The sequence below is a fragment of the Manis pentadactyla genome, chromosome 16 (genome assembly GCF_030020395.1).
Source record: "Manis pentadactyla isolate mManPen7 chromosome 16, mManPen7.hap1, whole genome shotgun sequence".
Classification (NCBI taxonomy): domain Eukaryota; kingdom Metazoa; phylum Chordata; class Mammalia; order Pholidota; family Manidae; genus Manis; species Manis pentadactyla.
This window is the reverse complement of record NC_080034.1, coordinates 17,665,141-17,688,265: the sequence shown is the minus strand read 5'-3', so window position 1 is coordinate 17,688,265 and position 23,125 is coordinate 17,665,141. Positions and strand designations below refer to the sequence as shown.

The 23,125-nt window shown below is 38.4% G+C and overlaps 1 protein-coding gene across 1 annotated transcript in view; it reads right to left on the bottom strand.

Annotated features, from left to right (window-relative positions):
* Nucleotides 1–23,125, bottom strand: part of LOC118927736 (dystonin) — a 415,594-nt gene that overhangs the window by 2,999 nt on the left and 389,470 nt on the right. Inside the window, 16 exon segments of the mRNA XM_057493688.1 lie at nucleotides 1,435–1,545; nucleotides 1,965–2,164; nucleotides 3,051–3,122; nucleotides 4,403–4,520; nucleotides 7,241–7,258; nucleotides 8,140–8,214; nucleotides 8,381–8,535; nucleotides 9,830–9,992; nucleotides 10,751–10,914; nucleotides 12,592–12,721; nucleotides 14,141–14,329; nucleotides 15,018–15,161; nucleotides 18,225–18,353; nucleotides 18,867–19,061; nucleotides 21,420–21,579; nucleotides 22,875–23,044. Coding sequence (XP_057349671.1) covers nucleotides 1,435–1,545; nucleotides 1,965–2,164; nucleotides 3,051–3,122; nucleotides 4,403–4,520; nucleotides 7,241–7,258; nucleotides 8,140–8,214; nucleotides 8,381–8,535; nucleotides 9,830–9,992; nucleotides 10,751–10,914; nucleotides 12,592–12,721; nucleotides 14,141–14,329; nucleotides 15,018–15,161; nucleotides 18,225–18,353; nucleotides 18,867–19,061; nucleotides 21,420–21,579; nucleotides 22,875–23,044 — 2,193 coding nt within the window.

The window sequence follows — 23,125 nt, the reverse complement described above, 5'->3', positions numbered from 1 at the left end:
ACATCTTCCACAGACATAGACTGTTATTTTGTCTGTTTGGCTGATTTGTTCTGATGAGGCTATTTAAAATGAAATGTAGTTCGGTATTAGTCGAAATATCCTACTCAGACTTTAATCTGGGGAAGTCTCTACTTTTTAAAAATGTAAACTAAAGCAGCACACCTCCAGATATTTAAAACAAACATGTTGCTTGACGTTCCTTAAACTGTTCTCAGCTTCTGTGACAAGAGATTCATCCCAAATGACAGACATCCCTAGATACAATACTTGGCACTCATGTCTCCCATTTGAGGGAGGAGTGGAAATGAGGGGCTGGGGAGTGAGGAAGAGTTGAAGAATGGGCTGTTTCTGCCCCAATTCTACCATTATCAGCAGTGGTATTTCCATTGTTTCCATCTGAGTTCTGAGGATAATGGAATTTTCTCTGCCTACTTCTTATTATTGATGTGAGGATTAAATAACAGATCAGAAAGCATTTTAAAAAGCATAAACAGCTTTCTAAAGGTACCACAACACTTTTACATAAGGGTCTTCCTGGCGATTAATATGAAATATCTCTCTCATTTCAAGAAAAAGTGGTTTAGGAATTTCCTCCCCAATTATAGTGATTCTAATCAAATGTGTGATTATTTGATGCCTATGTTTGTCATTTTAGAGAAATTTCTTTGAAAGATACATGGTTGACTTTCAGTTGAATGTAAGTGATCTATGAGTTGATCTTGGAAAATTTTATATGGCCTAAATATCTTATCTCCACATATTATGCCATAATAAAAAGCCAGAATATACTTTAATAATAATCACTGAAGTCTAATAAAGATACATACCTTCTGAAAATGACAGATAACATTTTGCATAGCTAAGCCTCCCCCACTGCACTGAAACTACAAGGCTTATGTCTCACCCACCCAGTGTTCTTGGGCAGAAATAAATGTAACAGACCTTCGGAAGGATGCTGCTGACAGTGAACACTCTAAATAAACATTCTTTTAAGTGATTCTCTTGCAAATGATACTGCCTCCTACTCTCATCTACAGGGGTTTCTTGCCTAAACTATGTCTACAAGCAAAAGAATGTCATCAGCTTTAAAAGAAACTTTACTTGGGTCCGGATATAATTTCCTGTATTTCACTCTCCCAAGAGTGAAAAGTAAAAATTAAGTATGAGTAAGAGAACAAACAAACAAAAAAGGATGTAGAGAGCCTGCAGGTGTGGCTGTTAATCTGACACTGTTCAGGAGCTCAGACCGTCTTTTCCATTAGCCTCTTACTCTCATGTCTTCCTAGAAAGCTGAGTTGATACTTACTTTATAAAAACCTATAAAAAGACACAGCATTATCAAAAGGACATACGTTAAGGGTGAGGTAAAGCAATGTTAGTGGGTGACATTTCAATTAAAGCAGATGTTAGGCTGGCATCTGGGCCTTACGATACCTCTGCAGATGGCACGGAAAGGTCTGAGCACTCTGCTGCTTTACCAGGAGTTGACATTTTGCTGTTTGTCAACCAGGGTTTACTGTAATTGCGTGTTAAAGGATGGAGAATCTGTATGGAACAATGGCAAATCAAATGTAAAGGAGAGCAGATAAAAAACAGAGCCACAGAAAGATATTCACAGCAAAGAGTCACAATTCACTGTAAGAATAACAATAATTAAAAAAATAAGTGGAAAGATTTGATGGAAAAATCACACACACCAAAAAAAAAAAAAAAAAAAAATGAATCAAGCTTTAAAAAGTAAAAAAAAAAAAAAAAAAAAAATATGAAAGGTAACCGAAGTCCCTAAATAGCCTCTATATGGGCCACAAAGCAAAAGCATATATATCTATGTACTTTAAATCTTTTGTTCGCCCTATTGTGAAAAGGGGTATAAATGGAGAAGGCTGGTCCTACAAAGTCTAGGGTCCTAAAACAGAAGAATATTCAAGAGAGTGAGTGGAAAGCCCTTCGGGCCCGAGCCTCACCTTGGGTGTGCTGGCGGCGGGGACCTGGGCACAGGCCGCCTGGCCAGCAGGGCTGGACACAGACGTTGATCGATTGGGCGAAGCTCCTCGCGATGACGGCCGCGATCTCCGGCCCCAGGGTCGGAAAGCAGCCATCCCCTGGTTGGCACCATCCGCTAATATGAACTTCTCCCGAAGTTCCATGTTCGTCCTTCCTTTAGCTGCGTAACACACAACAATGCACACACACAAAAGAGGAATGAAGACAAGAGATGCTCAATTGCTTACGGGAAGATCCAGCCCCCCGCACCACAGATCACGTTGCAGATTTCAAGAACATCTTTTTGCCATGCCAACTCCAACTCAGCATAAAAAAAAGTTAAATGCATTCCTTTACAATGCATTCCTTTTGGACACAAGTAAGTTTGGGAAAAGAAAAAAAAAAGGTGTGTTTATTCTAACACTAGACACCAGCAAGAATAACCACTAGTAAAGTAAGAGTCAGCATGAAAATGAAAAGCTCATGCTCCAATATTGTTAATCCACCAGCTACTGATGCCCACATGGCTGCATCACCCTTTCCCCACACTGAGAAAAAAGCCAGGAGGGCAGGGACTGTGTGTTTTGCATGTGCTTCTAAGGTAAGGAGGATGCCCGTATTTTAACACTGGGATTCACTGAACAATAGAATCACACAGAATGAGAGATGACTTGTTAATCATGATGCCAACATGAAAACTTGTATTTTATGCCTCGAAAAACTCTTTTTTACCAACATGCAATAACAAACACCAGACCCAAGGATATGTGGGGTACTTAGTGATGCGCACTCATCCGAACACATACGCACACGGAGAACACTCCACCCGATGAGCAACGTGTTAGCACGTGTTTGAGCACTTACATCACGCCTCCGCTTGCAATACACTGGGAGTGAGTGTGTCACATTGTCAGAATTTAAATTTGGAAGCACCAGCTCAGTTGGATATGAGCGAAGCCATACGTGATGGATGAAGCATGTTATTTTAAACAAATGACCAAAGCAAGAATGTAAAAGTAGGAGAGAGAAAAGGTAAGAGGCGAGAGGCAAAGAGAGGGATTGCCAACCTATAGTAGGCTGAGTAGTAGTAATTGAAGAGTTTGATTCCGAACGTAACATTTTACTCCCATGATGATGAACTAGAAAAAATGACACAGGATACCAATCACATTAAAGGGTACTGTTAGCGAGAGCAGAAACAAAGTAACAGTAGTTGATTATGCAAAGGGTGTACAGATCCAGCCTTTTGCACACATTTTAGAAGAAAAGTTGTATCAGGAAAAGAAGCCCTTACAGGTCTGACTTAGTAAGAAAAAGGTATTTGGAAGTCCTTCCACAGGCATGCTAACTTTCCTTGGCAACCCAATAGAACACTGCACGTCCTAATTTCTTTGTTTCATAAATGCAGCTACCTTACCTTATCCGGCACTATCTTCAAAATAGAAAACGAAAAGGAAGCTTTGGTTACTTTGCTTCTTTCATGGGTGTGTCTTTGACTTGCAGAGAACAGAGCTGCTGAGGGTGGCTGGCTAATGCACCCTGAGCACAGAGCCTGCTCACTGCATGGGGTTGCAATCTAATGCGCTGTGCATCCAGATGCCAGTCCTGACACAGAGGCCCACGGCACGCACCGTGGCTTCTCACTCGGTAGGCGGACAGACAGTGCCAGCACAAACACTTGTTGTTTAAGAGGATCAATGGACTCACAGGTTAAAGAAAGATTATTTTTTAAATTATCGTTTGTTTGCTTGTTTCAAAGAAAAATGGGCTTACTGAGTAAACAGGACCTAATAGAAATTGCAAGCAAATAACCACTCGTAAAATTGACTGTAGGATCTGAAAAATAAGGAAAATTAAAAGCTAACTAAGGATTCTGGCTAGTAGATATGGTGAGAGCAATAGTGTTATATGCTTATTATTTTTAATGTTCTGATCTACAACTTCAAAGCAAGAGTCCAGTTAGTATTTGATTATTATTCAAAAATTTTAAACTATTGTTTTCCTTACCTCCCCCTAATTTCATTTAAAAAAACTTTCACTTTTAAACTTTTATTATCCACTATCTTCAGTCTTCATCATCTCATTTTACTTTGTTATTTAATGACACACAAAATCCTTTCCCTGGTTGGTATTATAGCTCATTTTGAAAACTGCAGATGGGAGCATTTCATAAGGAAAATCTACTTTAGTATTTTCTGCTGCTGGTCTTCTATTTATCCAGAAGAAGTTAAAAAGAAAAAAAAGAGAACAACATGGTTTGCACGACTGCCTCACGTTCTTTGGGAACCTTAGGCTGACAGAGACCAAGGTGAAACTTTCACTATTGTAATAAATGACCCAGTATGTTTCTGATGCTGGAAAATAATACAAAATTGATAGACTTTCATGGTGTTATAATCTTGACATAGCATCTCCTTACCCCTGCAAGGATCATTTTTCACCAAGAACTCATCAAGTGCCATCCATCCACCTCCGACACGAACCATCACAGTGCTTCGTAAGATTCGAACAAGTCGCAGTTGTTGGGAGTCTCCAAACTGTGAAGATTGAGAAAGAAAAGAACCTCTAATTGTCAACAGTAAGTCTAAGCTTAAAGGATCTTGATCTGCAGTAGCTTAAGTAACCAGCTTTAATTTCTTGCTTAGTTCACAGTGATTAGTAAAATCTCAGAAAAAGGGGTTTGTAATGATCTGCGTTAGACTGCTGCATGCTGATTTAGCCCAAAGGAAATAGTTTGAAAAAAGATAACAAAGGTTATCAAGTATTATATTGAAGGTTTCTTCTAAAAATGGTTTTTCTTTCTTATGACAGAAACATTAATTAGTAAGACAGGAATTGAAGAATGTTTTTAGTAATTAAACACAGCCATGAAAATAAGCACTGGCCCCATTGCCCAGGGCTTATACAAAGTAGGATTCTAAAGAAATCATCTGATTAGTCTTCATTAAAAATTCCTCTTACACTCAAACTGTTTTCCACTGAAATCTGTGGGAGAAAGCTTCACGAACTCATTTTCCCTATGAGCAGCTTTGACTTAGGGAGATAAAGTAGTAAATGAACATGACCAATACAAATTTCACAGTCAACTAAAATTCCCACATCACTAATGATCTGTCTGGTAAACCAATTTGTTAAAGGCTGGATTAATGTGCCATTTTGGATTACTGTAATATGAGAACGGCCATTGACATACTATTAATGATACAGTTTTCAAATCTAAAAGGCTCTCTCTTGAAGCTATTTGTACCATAACTACTGACACTGAGTAATGAGCAATCACCTTTTTCTTGCCCTTTCAATGGATCCCCAATCACCTGCATATGCTACAAATTCTGCAAGTCCTGAATAAATGTCTAGATTACAGGTAGTTTCTGGTTATAAGGTTTATTTGTTTTGAAAGCCCATGAGAAATGATTTTATACTTTTAAACCATTTCTCATGGGCTCATGTCCAGCTTATAAAAACCACCATACTGAATTTCATGGTTGCCAGCCCAGCAATACCATAGCAAAACGAACAGTCTATCAAACATAAATAGCTTCCTTCTAAGGCAGGTAAGATACAATTGTGACTTTGACTACTTGTCTGGGCTCATGATGGATAAACAGAAAACCTAAAGTAGAAACAATCTGCTACTTTTCAATAAGCTTACATACTGAGTTCCAGGAAGAGAAATCTATAACAAAGCCAACCATTCAAGACCCTGAAACTCAGAATACCCTCGAAAGGATGTAAAATACACTAGCAGGAACTCACACATTTTACATCAAACCTTTTTATATTGCTATTTCTAAGTCCATGTTAAACCTTGAGATTTAAACTTTCCTATCCAGTTCCTGAAATGTGAATTAAAATTTATAAATCAAAATACACATTAATTCTGTTAGAAAAAATTTGGTGCTGCTAATAAGCAAAGGGAAAGGAGGGGATTTAAAGAAAATTACCCTTAAGGAACCAGATAATTAGGCCAGATACTTTTGGTCCAAAATTATGCTCAAAACAAAAGTTTTATGGAAATAATTAAAGTACCTTATAGAGACGATGCTTCAATTATAAAATATGAATGATTTTCATTTCTTTTTTTGAGAAGGCGTTCCCTAGATAACTCATATCGTCTTCAGAATTTCCCTTGTTTTCCCAACAGCCAAATCGTGAGACAAGAAAAAGTAGACTAATGTTCTTTGTGCTTTCAGTGAATACAACCTTTTGAGATCAGTATTTCTCTCATCCTTTCCGTAAATGAAAGATGCTATCCCAATTGCTGACTCAGAAAATAGAAAGAATGGAAAAGCAACTTTTTATGTATTACAACTAATGGAATTCTAAAAACATCTATTCAAAGGAACAGACACTTAATTTGAAAAACTATGAGCCTGCAGTAAATGGGGATAAAAGCTAATTTGAAATTTAAGATGTAGTAAAGTTTAAAAATGAGTGGCACAGTAATATCTATGATATGTTCAGGTGCTGCAAATAGCATGGTTCTTTCCAAAAATAAAAAAAAACCAAACAGTAAGAAACTCTTGTTTAAATCAAAACACAATTTCATTTCTCGTCTTTAGTTCTAAAATTCTGATCATGACGCAGTGCCACTGAACAGTTTATACTGATTTAAATGTGAGCTCAAAATGGGATAAAGTCTACCTTAAGATTTTTGTAAGCTGCAAGAGATACATTTCCTCAAAAGGAATCACATCATTCTAAACCTCCAGAGTTAAAACATCTATTCAGAAGCTGGGAAGCCCTCCCTCAGTGCCTAGGGAAGAAGGGACAATGGCTGCTTTGGAAAGAACCCATCACTCGTGAGCCACGGTGGCTCTCCTACCAGCTTCCGTGGCCCTGGCTGAGGCGGATCCTTCTCTCACTGCTGTGACCTCAGTGGATAAACTCCAGTGAGGCTACACAGACATGTGTGGAGAAATACATTTGTGTTCCAACGAGTACTTGCATAAGATTTACACGAACAGTATTATTAAAAACGGAAACTGAAAATTGCATTTGTAACACCATCAACCAGGCAAGCTACAGTTCATTATCTGGTTTGCTTAAAAGTAATCTCCTCATTTGAGACACAAGGCAAAAAGGAGTCCTGGATGAAGGACCCTTACAGCGTTTACAGAAACACCACGCCAACCGACAGCATAGTAGCTAGGGGGACAGCATGGGAAAGACTGGCCATGGCAAGCTTTAATGATCATGAATTAAAGTTAAGAAAAAAATCATTGGGAACTTGAGAATACATTCCACTGGTTTATACCTGATTTCCCAGGAAGAACTGATAAAAAAAAAAATGAAAAATGGAAGAAAGACACAATTAGTTCAACAGGAAACTTTCTATGACTCTAGAAAACACACACACACACACACACACACACACACACACTCTTACCCTCTGGGCTTTTGGCTGTTGTAGTGTCTAGTTTAGAGATGTGCAGGTACCCCCTTATCGCAATTCAAACCAAATAATCAGAATATTCTCTAGATAAATTTTTTCATTGTGGAAATAGAGAAATAAAAATGAGTAACATTTCACTTATAAATAACATACTGCATAAGGGAAGCTCAGCACATTTCCTATCTAGCCACAACATATAAAAGATGTTCCAAAAGAGAGAAAAAAGATAGAGAAAGAGTGACAAAGGCACACTGGCCAGACTTCAAATAGTTGTTTTGAAGAAGGTGAACTGAGTTATTAAGGAAATAATTACTTTGAATAAAAGGAAAAGTCACTGCAGAAGTAGAAAACATTGCCTCTTTTTCATATTTATAAACATGAATCAACATGTTTAACTTTGTGGTCCTGGCTTCAAATATCTTTCTTTGTTATTGGAAATATGAAAACTTACCTCTAATCACAATTAAAAAATTTATAAAGTAATATGAAGCAACTTAAATATACAAGATGTGTTTTTCTGTGAATATTTTTCTCCTTAAAAGTAATAAACATGGTGTGCATGTCAAACATATGTCCTAACTTACGAAATGCAGACCTATCTTTACGTAATTTAAAATGACAAAAACTGGAATTTTAGACACCTTCAATTCTGATATGAGGTAAAAATAATTAGCATTCCTGGAAAAAAATGCAGATCAAATTGTGTACACATTTCAATTTTTATCTTCTAAAACAACTATAAAGTTATTTTGAAAACTTACCCTGTATTTGTTATCACCAATCTGTTCAACTTGAAATCGTTTTGCACATTTACACTTAGCTACCTGCCTTGTCACCTGTCAAACAATGAGGAGATTTAATGTTAATGTTACACTGCAGCATCCTTAAAATTTTGACACAGAAAACAAACATGGAAATAAATAAAATGGCTGCATGAAGTGCTCATGGCATCCTGGCAGAACACACTACTGTTGTTTTAGGCAGTGGAAAGATAACGTGTACCTCGTCTTCAATTTTGTCAGCATCGGTGACAGGTTTATATGCATCTCTATTTGGATGAAGGGCTGCTATGAATTCATAGTAGTCAATGTATCCGTCCCCGTCTCTGTCAAAGATATCGGCAACGGCGCTCATCTCCAGGTGACTGGTTGGAAACTCTAGGATTTTCAAAATAATAGTGAAGTCGTGTTACTGAGGCATAATGGATAAATAAAATTGTAAGATACTGAAAGCATACACCTTGGTGATTTTATACACCTATACATTGTGAAAAGATTCCTCCCACCTAGTTAATTATAGGTCACCTCACATATTTACCTTTTTTTCCCTGAATATTTAATACCTACTCTCTTGGAAGTTTTCAGTTATACAAATACAGTTTTAACAACTAGTGTCAACATGTGTGCATTAGATCCTCAGACCTTACTCATCACACAGCTGAAAATCTGCACCCTTTTACCAATCTCTCCCAGTTTCCTCAACGCACCAGCCTCTGGCAACCACTTTCCTACTCTGTTTCTCTGAGTTTGATTTTAGTTTCCAGATACAAGTAATAATTAACTCTCAATATAAGCCATACTATGTTACCAATGAAAATTTATAAGCGCTGCTATTTACAACAAAATTTTACAGAAAGGTTTAAATCATTTTTTAAAAAGTAGTGTTTACTAGTTATTTCTCTCTCAAGACACTGACTGTACATTTTAATCTTAGTGTGGCTAGTTAAATGATCAGGATCATCAAATACATTAAAACCCTTAAAAAAAAACAACCAGTTTAAATCACAACAAATGAAACCATTATATATGTGCCCTGAATTTATCTTTAATTACTATGAGGGCAAATCATTTGAAATTGCTGTTTTTCTAGATTGAAAACTACTTAATATTAGCAAATATCGTACAGTTTAAATACAATTTTACTTAAGGAATATATGAGTTACATATATATGAATTCGTATATATATTCACATATGAATATATGAAATTTACTTCAAGAGTGACTTCCAGTAACATCTTCCAGGGAAATTATATCCACATGACTGAACCATCAAACAAGTAGGTGACATGTACCTTAAGAATTTATACAGAGTTCTAATGTCCTACTAATGACAATGTTAGATCAGAATTCGAACAAAAAACAAAGAGACTGACTTGCTTTTATTGTATTACCCACTATATGCCAGGTAACACAATCTTAAGAACCAAATATTACTAACTTTATTATACTAATGAGCACACAGCTTCAGTGGAGGGAAGGAATATACTAATTATGGTTACCCAATTAGTAAGCGTGCCTGACTTCAAAGCCTTAAGTTCTACCAAGGACACTTTTTTTTGAGGGAGTGATGTCAGAACTAAGTTTAAAGGCAAAGCTTTACTGGTAACAAATTTATTGGCCCCACAATTTCAAACTGTTACATCAGTTACAGTCAACTCTCTTGGGACTTACTTGAGGAAAGAATTCCATCAATAAATTCTTGCCGGGTTATTTTCCCATCCTGATCTTTATCGATCCTCCTGAAGAAATCCATCACTCGAGACTTCTTGTGATTCATCCATCTCATGTACTTTTTGCGCCAGGTATCAAAATCAAAATGAGCAAATTCCCTCAGCTGAAAAGGACAGAAGGTATCTTGGTGGAGTTAATGCTGTGCTCAAATGAAAAAGTCTATGAATAGAGTTATTTTTAAGATCCTCTAGATAGTACATGTATCTTTCCCGCCTCAAAGAAAGGTATGATCTTGCAAAGGGGACTCAGAAACATTTTTCCATTAAAGTTCACTGCACTATTATCATGAGTTTTCTTGACAAAATAAGGGAAACTAACAAAAGTCCTCAGAAAAGTCAACCTGGAAATTCCTGATGGTACCATGAGCACCAGGGTGGTCTGCCCAAAGTAACACCAGCAGTAAGTTCTATGCCACTGGGTAGCGGGCCTGGTTCAACAGCCTTGGTCTCTCTGTTATTTGCCACTCTCATTGCCCTCTTCTTCTAAAAACGTCAATTGCAAATCTGAAACTGTAAATCTCAGTCTATACATAATTATACCATCTGAATTTATAAATGGTTGTATTTGCCGGGAAAACCACCAAGCAAACCTAGGTCAAGTAAGGTCCTCTCTTGAAGAGTCAGCTTCTGATTCTATTAAACCATAAGTGCTTTTTACTTTACTGATTCCCTAAATGCGAGTCTCACGTATCAGGATTTCTTTTTCCCACGATAATGGACACACCTGTGGCATTAATTTTAGAGGTATTCACTCACATTGCTTTTCTATTATCAGAAAAGCAGAATAATCAACATTTCGGCAAAGTGTCATGGTGAAGAAGGACACGGGACAGCACGGTCCTAGGGGCGTGGGTTTGCTGACCTCGTCCAGCCTGTCCAAGGCGTCGTTGAGCTTCCTCCTCCTTTCCAGTGCGAGGAGCCACACCTGCTGCCATTTGCTCACCAGTAAGTTGACCCTGGGGTTCTTGGTTTCGATTTGTGTCTGTGATCCAGAGGGATATAAGCTTGAGGCTGGGAAGCATTTTCCTGTTAAAATATAATTTCGGTTAGGATGGCACTTTCCAGGGTTCTGAGACATGTTGAGGCTTGGTTGGCCTTTATTGTTCCTAGCTGACACTGAATCAGCTTAATTACTGGGTTTTACAAGTAGAAGGATCCTATTTAGATGATGCATAACATCAAGGTCAAAATCTGTTTCACTTATTAAGGATCACATACTCTTCATGTAGATTAGAGAAATATATCTTGATAGGGGTATTTAACTGGGAAGGACTCTCAAAAAATTTATGCTTAAAACATTTTCCAGCTTAAAATCTGTGCCATGTCGGTGACAATGAAGTGCCTTGTGATCCTCCTCTTTGTTAAGGCATGACAGAAGAAATCGCCCAGGACGGTGACACATATCTTAGAATCAGTTACACAAACCCAGCTGCTCCTCTTAGACAGACAGGCTGCAAGGAGGGCAGGTGAAAGCAGGAGACACGGGCATTCACCGGAGTCCAGGCACCTTACGAAGTCCAAGCAAATACTGAAGGCTGTGCAGAATCCCGGCTTTCACCCAGGTCCATTTTCCTCTGAGGTTCTGCATCGGGTATATAGTCCCACATCCAGATGCACTGCCTTCCTACAGTTTTTTCCCTCTTCTTTCTGGCTGCTTTTCCACAATTTTCTGTAGCTTCACAGAACAATTATCTCAATGCATTTTCCTTATCTAACCAAATGGTTAAGTGTGGTCAAGAAAAATTACTGGCTTAACATCACATAGGAAGTTAGTGTCCAAGCTGGGATTTGCCTAGAATTCTTACCTCTCACGGGGCTATATAAAAGTATCAATAGCTAACATTTATTGAACATTTAAGTATATGCCAGGAAGGATGCTAAGTAGTTCATACACATTAACTCATTTAATCCTCACCACAGTCTAATGAAATTATAATTATTTCCTTTTACATATGAGGAAATTGAGGCTCAGAGGGAGTTTAAGTAACTTGTCCAGGGTTACTGTTCCCCTCTGGTAAGCGGTGGGGACAGCCAGGAGTCTGTCCCTGGAGCTGTTAACCCCTATGAAGGTTCCCGGTGCAATGACATCACTACGACAGATCTGAAAACATTTTTTAAAAAATTAAGGCACTATTCAGAAATACACAAAAATGTATGACCTAAATTGTGCTTCTTTTAAATCCCCAAGCTAGCTGTTATTGTTTTTCATGTCATTTTGTTGGGTCAAGGTAGCCTGAGAATTATGTAAATAAGAGCCTGAAGTCACATGAACATGGGCAAAATCCATCAGATTACTAATGAACAGTCACTAATGAACAGTTAGGTCATGGACTTCATCCAGGTCATGGTTATTTCTGTTACATTCCACTTTACAGTTATTTATATCACAGAAGCAAAATGAGACAATTCAAAGGGGATAATGATTCCTGTTCTGACTGCAAGTTTTTCCAATTTCTTCCAGCTAATCTAAAAGACGTACTTCAAGCAAATAAAGTTACATATAGAAACCTGGATATATTTGCTTCTTTATTTTTAAATAAGTTGCTACCATACTTGAGCCCATGCATTCTTTCAAGGAAACCTTTTATGATAGAGAGCTTATGTAGTATCACCAATTGCTCTAAAATTTCAAACGGTAATTCAAAATAAAACTGACTTTCTTGCTTAACCATATTTATTTTAAAGAAATTGACCACTGCTTACTTCCTGCTTGCCCCTTATCCAAGACCGGGATATAGGACTGCAATGAAGAGGGATCGGCTGCTCTCCTCTTATAGGTCTTGGTAACTTTATCCACATCGGGTTGTTTTCTGGTCATTTCCTCCATGAAGGTCTGAAACGTCAATGTCAGTTAAATGTCAATTAAATGCAAGTATACCAGAGAAAATCATCTTTAGAGATGAACTAAAAACAAAAGGATAAAAGGAGCATGCAATTATTTCCGAAAAAAGAATAAACCATTGGGTTTCATCTTTAGGGGAAAAAATCTAACCATTGTAACATAGCATTTAGTCATTTCTGAAGAATACAAAATGTTATACTTGATAATGACAGCATTACAAAAGTTATTTTCTTTAGTTTGAAAACCATGCATGGGAGCAGCTGTATGAATAACATAACCGGTCTCTACAGCAGCTCAGGTCAAGCTTCCAAGCTCTTGCTGAAGCATCTTAAAGTGAGCATTTGTCTGTAAAGAAACGAGTTAACTGGAGCGGACCCTAGGACTTTTCTGTGGTGCCTTTCATCTACGTATTTAAAATATTTAATTATTGGCTTTGATATACAATGTCGTAAAGCATCCACATTAAATGTAGATATATTCTAAACGTTCTTGTCGATAAATATGCTATGCCAGGAGAGTAAAAGTTATTCAGGCTGAAGTTCATATTTAAAAGGTTTGACTATCTTGCCATTTCTTCGCTCCTCTCCTAGGCTCATTGTTATTGCTGACAAGCCGTCCCCATATCTGGACTATGCGGCAAAGGCATACACTCTGGGGAAAAGCAATGGGGAAAGGAGGGGGCAGATATCAGGGAAAGTGGAGTGACACATTTCTGGAATATTTGTCACACGGGAGACGACTGATCACACATGGCTTGAGACACTTCAGGGCCATTATAGACATTGATATTGTATACTTTTATTAAAATAAAATAGCAATGTTAACTGCTTATCCAACGAAGCTTTGTAAATGTGTAACAAACAAAGAAGCAGACAAACAAAGTCTCTGTTGGTGTGACACCTACCATCTCAGAGTTTAAAACAGGCAGGATACACAGGAGAAGTAACTTTTTTGAGGAAGAGGATGTGTTCCCTTGCAGATATGATTATTTGAAGTACTGATGGTTATTTTGGGAGATGTTTAGCAGCAGACAGTAAGAAATGCAAGCACGGAGCAATCAACAAGGGTGGGTGAGCAGAATGAAAGCAGCAGAGGGCTGGGGATGAAATGCAGGGAGGGCTGGTGTTCAGGAAGCAAGAGGTAGGGCAGGAGCCACCCTGAGACAGGACCACAGGAGGGTGACTTCACAGAGGCTAAAAAGGGGAGAAGTGTGGGAGAGCCAAGACCATCAACGTTAAGTGACAGCAAAGTGGGACATTTTCGGGCAGCGGTAGACTTAGAGACCCAGTTGGAAGACTTGCTGAGTGTGCACGAGGGGGTGAGGTTTACAAGCAGGAAGCACTTTTGAGAAGTATGACAGTGAAAGAAAGAAAACAGCTGGGAGGACAGGGCTTAGGTTATTTCTTTTACCTGGTGCTCCGCAATGAGGGCTTTCACCTCTTCAGTGTCCTGGGGGATGACTTCCTTATCCTTATCACTCAGTGTGGTTTCGGCCCATTGCAGCCATGCCAGCAGAGCTTCCAACAGTTCCTGCGTAGCGAGGAGCCCGGCCAGGGTGCCGGCTAACCTCTGCTGATACTGCTGGGCGCACGCCAGCACCTGTTGGGGAGACAGACATCATGCTGCAGCGCCTCCATCAGAGTCAACGATCTCATTGATGGAAAAGAGACAAAATGTAAGAGTGAATTAGCCTCATCCTGGGCTGCATGCCCGCTACTTGCAGTCTTCCTAGAGCCCACCGAGACCCAGCCTGGGTTCTGTGGTTTCCCGCCACGATGTGTGCCCCCTTCAGAAGTTGAGAGATGCCCATCCATCACCTGGACTGCCTTTTGCTGCCTCATTTAAGTTCAAACAGCATTCTACAAATGATCAAGTGTGCTTCCTCCATGTAGCAGAGTAAAAATAAAAATAGCTAAGATCTTAAATACAGCATTAAATCATGTCAGGTATGCAATTCACTCCATAAGCATATACTACTCTGAAATACTACTATTCAAGTACTGGATTATTCAACAGACACAGCATGGACGTGGGACAAAAAGATTCAGTGAACCAAATGACTGCCTTGTCATTATTCGAGGATGTAGATGCAAAATTCCTTTAACTTTGGAATGAAAAGTGGATTGGAGGGGCAGCCAGTAGGCACAGGAAGGGTGCTTTACAGAACATGTGTCTGCACAGAGGCCTCGTGTTCCCACAGCCGGAAGTGCTTCTTAATTTTGAAGTCTTCCTAACTCCCTATTCTCGAAGCCACTGCTGCTCTAAAGATGATCTGAGATGCACGGACCTCCTCAAACCTGGCCCAGATGAGTGTTATCCAGTGCTTAAAGGAGGTGCTGCAGTCAGGGGGGCAGAGGGCCAGAAGAGCATTTCCCATGCTGGTAGCTTTATTTAGTTCTGCTTGTTTTTCTTCCAGTTTCTTCATGAATTCCTACAGCAGAAACAAAGACTTCAGTTAGCGGCTGGCCCTGGCTGAAAACAAAACTCCAGTGACGTTCATTTGACTGTCAGAGTTAAACAATAACTTCAACTGGTTTATTCCCAGCTGGAAAGAATCCATTAATTGGGACATTAAGAGAGGAGATGGGACAAACCTACAAAATAACATACTTTCTAACATGTATTTCAAAATACAAGTCCAGGATGATACCTCATGCTTCACAAAATACATTAAATAAAAAACACACTCTCTTAAACTTGGACATATTATGATCATATTAATGGAGAATAGGATTGGGAGAAAGAGTAATACCAGAGATAGAAATAATATTTATTGCAAAATAATTTCTAACAAATAAGACAAGGAAGTTAGTATTTAAAATAGCATTAACTGTGTCAGGAATGATAGCAGTATGTACTAAACAAAGTGCCAAGGAAGAGAGAAGGTCGGGCAAGGAACTTATACACATTTGGGAGTGTTGGAGAAAGGGAAATGTCCAGGCAGGAAAGAGGCTGGAGGCAGGGGGCCAGCCTGCGTGAGAAGTGTCCCTTCCAGAGGCCAGTAAGAGCCATATTCTGCCTCAGCAGGATGAATAAGTTTCGAGAGACTTCTTTCAAATCAACCTGTTTTACCCATGTCTCACATATATAACTGTACTTTCTACCATCAGAACTGTATCGATGGATGCATGGATTGCAGAACTCTGAACGTGGGTTAAAAAACGAAGACCTCTGCCCTGAAAATGGTGACCTAAAAGAACGCAAAAAAAACACAACAACCTCACACTGAATTTCAAGCATCCTGCCGGGACCCCCAGTGGGCTAAGAGGGACCCTGACTCACAAGGGTTGCCAGGCGTTGCATGTAGCTGTCACTTGTGTGACGGGGGGAGGGTATCATTGAAAATAGGGGTGTTTACTGTAGTGTCAGTGACCTTCAGTTTTTAACTTCTGTGAAGCAGCTCTGTCACGTAGCTCCTCCCATGGTATTTTGCTATGTTAAATTATTTGTTTACATGCATACCTACTAAATATTAAGGTCCACAAGATCACAGGTCTGTGTCTTATTCTTATTTCGTGTCTTAGTGATTGAATAAATACTTCTTTCACCTTTTAATTAGCATTTTTTGCTGCTGTGGAGTCAAGGTTCAATTAACAACAGGCTCCACTAACATGACCTACTTTTTAAATATCATGACCTACTGTTAAAAATATTTTATTTTCCCCAATACGGGCCCCTTAAATAAAAGAAAAACAACTTTACAAGGAAGAGAAAACCAGAAGTTAATAACAGCTGTGCTTTTCCAGACGCCGGCGGATCGGATCACGTACTCTTCACTGTTCCTGCCCAGGGAGGGCCAGGGCCGTGCCAGGAAGGCTGCGGACGAGACCGTCGCCTGCCCGCCACGCGCCGGCTCTGCTCATCGGCTGAGCGCTGCTCCCGAGGTGTGTACTCATGGGGGAGAGCTTGCTTTTTTTAAAAGTTGGATTATACCGAGAAGTTTCTAGTCCTGGGGCTAAAAAAACTAAACATTCTGCATTGCTTCTAATGGTGAATGTGAAAAGGAAAGCAAAGGAAATGAGAATGAATAACGTTAAATGTTACTACTAAGAATTTTAACTAAGAATTAGAATATTACTAAGAAGTATTACTATGGATTATACAACATGTTATCACTAAGAAGCCCTTTATAAAATTACATGTTACTTTATGCTATTTTAAAATATTTAAAGATGATTTGTTGTAAAAACCACTACCCCTGCTCTGGATACCTGCCTCCTGATGTTTCTGGGGAACTCCTGGTCCTGCTGTCAGGGTGGTGACCCCACGAGCAGGCTCCCTTCTGGGGGTGTCAGACCTGGAGCCTGGGCTTCAAGGGGCTATGCTGGGACCCAACCCAGGTATATTAGTAGAATTCAGTGCTGGCTAATGGTCAGCCTAGGGTAATATAACATAAACTAGTTTTTCAAAACATTGAACTGAATCAAAAATTTATAGTCAATTTGATGTAATTTCCCCACTTCTGCATTTAAACTTCAACTTTAAATGTCATTCTTTCAGATAATATTATACAAGCTCGCATCACTTTTACTAATGACAAAGCAATATTTTATTGCTAAATGTGAGGTACCCCATCACTGAGAGAGCATAATAATTAAAGAAGTTTCCACAGATGATGTAACTTACGCTATACTAAAATTAATGATGTATTTCCAATCTGACCTTGAAAGATGAGGTTATTCAGCAGTGATAAACAGATCTTTTAAAGTTAATAGGAAATGCTGACATCAGTACTACACTGAATGGTAGCATTGCAAATTCCTGACTTTTAGAGTCAAAGGTTAAAAAAACATCTGTTGAGAGCTATGTGGACCATTCTCTTAAGGGTTTTTTGCAAGTTCTATGCATTGCCGCAGGGAAGAGCATGACCTGAAAATTCAATGGCCAGATTTTCACTTGGTTAATTATTCAGTGGTATATCTACTTATATTCCTTAATTTGTAATTTATACTATGAGCTACTTGTCAAAAGAATTTAAGGTGGCTCTTGATTAAAAACAGAATAAGCAGAGGCTTCAAAATAAAATTTGAAGACAGTTGTTAAATTACCTGCTTGTCTTGCTTACAAAGGTCAAATTATTAACTCACAGTTCTAATGGTGCAATTTTATAAATGCCAAACTGCTCATTAAAGAAGCTTCATCTTTGAAATGCACATAAAAATGCAACAAACTGACCAATTCTGTCAGAAACCAAATAACCACCTATAAAAATCAATGTGCTTTCTTAGAGGAAATAGATTTTAGGACAGATTTTTAGAATAACGACCTTATTTACAAAGAAAACAAAAAGACAGCTACACATATGTGTGTGGGCACATGGAGACACATTTCTGAAAGCAAGGAGGATACTGGTGAATTCTAATATGTACTGAATTTTAAATTATTTCTCAGGAAGGAAAATATTCAGGCAGTTGCTATTTGCAGTCATGAATCTATTTTGCCTACTTTGTTTATTTTTTCTCATTGAGTTTTACTTAACATTCACGTAACTCACTTTATGCTGATCAATGAGAGTCCGAAGGCCATCCTCATCCTCTGGGAGAACGTCATGGAAAAGGAGGGTCTCCTCTGCGTCTGCCAGCCACTCCAGCAAGGGGTGCACCATGTGGTGAAACTCCTCCGCCTAATGGTGGGCGCACACACACACACACACACACACCCCCCAAACAAGAGCCCCAAATATGCTTGTCAGTATAGCAGATGCTTCCTCTCAGTGGGAAATAAACAGTCTTACATTTAAACTGATTAAATTAATTGCACATTATTCCCATTAAAAAGATAAAGCTATACGGTGCTGCATTTTACAAACATAAGAAAAACATCTAATATAGCAAAAAGGCCTCTATGAAGAATAATTCCATTTTAACCATCTGATTTCAGATGAATGGCAGCCTGCTACACATCACAGCTGAAAAATGGCTCAAGATGACTCAAGCAGTGCTTTTACGTGAGGGTGAGAAAACTTCCCTCTCTGAGTAATTTAGCGGGGTTGGGAGGAGGACCGAGGCAAGGATGCTGAGAACTTCCTTCTCCACGGCTGTCCGGCTTAAGAAGGGAGGCGCTTCACGGTTCTTCGGAGAGCGGTTCTTCCCACACCCTTCCTCCCTACGCCCACTGTGACCGACGTGACTTGTACCTGACGCAGAGCCGCCTCCAGCCGTGTTTGCTTTGATACAGAAAGCGCGCACACGGTGTCCCAGCGTGTGCCTAACTCCTGCATCTGGACCTTGACCCAGGAGGAGTCGTCTCGGCTGCCTTCTGTGAGCTCTCGGGCCGAGCGCTCCAGGGCCTGCACGCTTCTGGCCCTCTTCTCCAGCTCTTTTTGGAAGACCTAAGAAGACCATATTTTTATAAAAACTGATTTTTTTAATTAACCAAACTGCAGTAGTAACACATACTGTTTGAAATACACATGTGCCTAACATCACGTATAGATCTCCAAGACCCACACTGTAATGACCCATATTTTTCACAGAGGACAGGACCACTGCTCCCAGTGGATAGAACACGGTAAAGAACAACTCCTGGGTGAGGCTGTTCGATCTTGACACTCTCCTGAATAGCCTTATTTTTTAAATGACACATTGGATTTAAACAGTGGTGGCCAACCTTCTTTACTTCAAGTCCACAAAAAAAAAGCATCAAATCCTTTTCCTCATTCTTTAATATGGTGTCCCAATTTCCTCTCAAACATTAGTGTGCATGCCAACTCTGTTCAGACTACAGCACTACTCGTAATTAGTAAACGTATCTAAGAGACTAACAAATAACTCAGCAATCCTGGGGCACTTCATGGGGTCTTAGAAATAACGGTCTTAGAGGAATCCCACAGGGAGTTGGCAGATAGCCCGATTTTTCTATAAGATGCCTTTGTCCTTCACAGCATCCTGAATACCAGCCCATAACGCCAAATTTTTGAGACCTAAATCTTTATCTGTCACCTTGGAAGAAAAGCTTTTTTTTCTTCCCACTTAATTTTGATGAATTTCAATGTGTTATGAGTTAAACTGACTTCTTTTGCCACAGACTTAATCCAAGAAATGAATCCAGGGTACTTCATTTCTGATCCAAGAGTCTGTATATGCAACTAGATCTTCCAAATAACCAATCTTATAGGTAGATTAAAATTAACTAACTACTTCTCTAAAAAAATCATCAAATGGATATCACCAAGCACATTTTATAATTTTGGCGATCTCCATGATTTTCTATTCTGATCATCAGATCATAAAAGTGAGCCCATCAAGAACAACCCAAACATAATGTGATGAATTATTTGCTGATTTCACTCTAATGGTGTTAAACGAGATGTGCCTATAGATAACAGACACACGTACACATATACATGCACAAACACATGCATAGAAGATACACTGTCTATTCATTTTGTGATAGGACTAATTCAACAGTTCTGATTAAACCTTCCAATGTACTTTGTATACTTAAAACTTCTTCTTTAGCCTTCCAATTGTATTACTAATGCTGAATGATTAATTCATTCTTGATGACCTTCAATATATAAAAAACCTGGCAAGTGCCTAGTGGAGTAAATATTTAGACAGTGAGATTATACAAATGGCATTTATGTAAAAAGTAACATTACACTATTCATTACTCATTGAATGAATGCCAGGGAATGGAAAAGTTTGTATTAATCATGCACAAAACATTTGTCTCAATATAAGCAAGCTACATAATTTTTACAATGTTTTATTTTTGTGGGACTGATCAATGTTCTTCACCTATTCTTTTATTTTCTGTTAATATGAAAATATAACACATTCTCTTTAATGGATATAATGAGAGAAGAGAACCAGAAAAGGGGAAATAAATCTGCAAAAGGACCAAATATTTAAAAAGAACAGTAAGATAAAAATGGGAAAACCAGGGAAGTATAAAGAGAACATTTTTAAATGAAATAAATTTTCTGAACTCAAAAAATGACAGAGGGAATATAACATGAATTCAAGGACAGTGCTGTAAGATATTTGTAAATAAAGTCAACCCTGATACAACCATTTTATATTAGTGCCATGCCTCATATTCTTCTTAGGGTTCTTTAAGCTGTAATACAGCATTTCATCATAATATAGGATGTTACACTCAGTATTACCTGGACATCCTGAATATTACCTTGGCTTGAACAACAGTTTAACATAACATACCTATCAGCAAATAGCAAGGAAACTAATTTTCTTAAAGTAATAATCAAATCTGTCATAATACATGTACTGTAGTTCAGTGGGCAAGGTTCACACAATTTTTAAAAAAAGGAAAGTCATAGATCAAGTTACAAATTCATACACTTAGGCAATGAATAAGTTCCAGGCCACTGAATGAACAATTTTAAATCATATCACATCATTATTTATGTGAATAACAAAAGACAATGAAACAGTCTTGTAACATGTTTTAAAGAATCAGACAATGAACTCACTTTCCAAGTTCTAAAAGATTATAGATATGGTAATTATGAACAAAAGTATTTCACTGATCCTAAAGTAATTTTTCTATATCACTTTTAAAATTGGTTTCCTGATTCTGGCTCAAATGTACACATATTTCAATATTAAAGACTGTTGCATAGTATGATACATTGTCTCTAGATTTTAAAAGGCTAAGTGGTTACAGTTTCCTCTATACTCAGAATTATCAAATGAGATCAATAAAATGTCCCAGATAACAATACCTTGTGATTCTCGATCATAATAACCAATAAATTAACATCTCCATAGACAGGCTGGTCTTCTGCCAGTTGGGGTTCAACTCTATATAACCAGTCATTGAGGGCCTGAAGGGCATCTGTGAATTGTCCAGAGAATAGCAGGGCTTCTTCCAACTTGTTTTGTCTGAAGAAAAAGGTAGATAAATCAATCTGGGCAACAAAACCACACTGTATATCCAAACATGTAAAACTCATTCATGAAGTCTGAGCAGAACTCAAGAGGAAAAACAACATCCTGGTATTCATGGCTGTTTCTTTGCTTTCCTTAGAAAATAAAACTTCTTTTCAAACTTTCTCTCTTATTCTTAAAATACACGGCACCTGTTCCAGGAAAATTCTCCCATCACACCTCTGGAAATCACTGACTCTGCAGTTTCTTCAGAAAAATTGGACTTTTTAATTAAAATTTATTTTCAGATTTGTGTATCAAACTGTCACACATTTCTGGTGTATACAGTTCTATGAACTGTAGCATATGGACAGGATCACATAGCCAGCATCATAACCAAGACATAGACCAGTTGCATCATTCCCCAAATCTCCCTCCTGCTGTTTGTTTATAGGCACAGCCTGCCCCCATCTCTCAGCCCTGGCATTCAGGGATCTGTTTGCCATCACCAGTTTTATCTTTTCAAGAATGTAACATAAATGAAAAACATTTATATGATATTGTTAAAAGAATATAACCTTCTGAGAGTGTAAATTTTAAAGATTCTTAAAAACGAACTAAAAAAAATTCATTATGAAGTTCCCTACAACTGAATATAATATTCTATTTAATCTTAATACTGACAAAATCAATGAGAAATGTGAAAACATTTCTAAGATATCTGAACTCTTCTACTACTATACTACTTTCTTAAATACTTAACAATTTGGCAGTAAGTTTAGGGCCTTCACAGATGAAGTGTCATGAGAAAGGAGATTGGAAAGAGGGGATAGAATGTGGAAGGGAACACCAGGGTCAGAGCAGTAGGACCTCACAGGCCACATGAAGCAGCCTGTGTTTTAGTTCACACCCAGTATCAAGTGCTTAAAGGGTAATAAAGCAGGGGAATGACAAGATCCTATTTACAATTTTAAAAGACCATCCTAGTAGTTATTATGGAAAGTGGATTAAGAAGGACAAAGCAGACCTGAGGAGACCAGTCAGAAAGCAGTTGCTCTAGTCAGGTGTGGGAAGACTGAGGCTTGGAGAAGGATATCAGTTCTGAGTGAACTGAGAAGTCAAAAATAAATAATAATGAACAGCAAAGGCTTCTCAGTGCAGGAACCATGTAAGTGAGTTTATTACGGATGAGCAGAAGGTCCCAGGCAAAGGAGATATTTAAGGCTCCAAAAATGTTCCCACCAAGCACCACTATTGTGTGTTTGAAAGAGGTCTACAAAGTAACCAAACTGTCTTAAGGAACATTCTACCTTTCCACAGATTTTCCACAGACGATATTCCATTTTTCTCTGAGTTCACTCAGCATGTCATCCAGTTTCTGGTTGTCATCAGCCAGGGAGGTTTTCTCCTTCAGAGAACGCCCAGTTCTGGTGGTGGTGTCATAGACAGAATGCTTGGCTCCCAGTGATTTTTGAAACTCCTACATATTTAACAAGAAAACAATGTGTGTTTCTACTTGGGACTAATAAATAAACAGGTAAGAGACATTAAAAGAGGCATT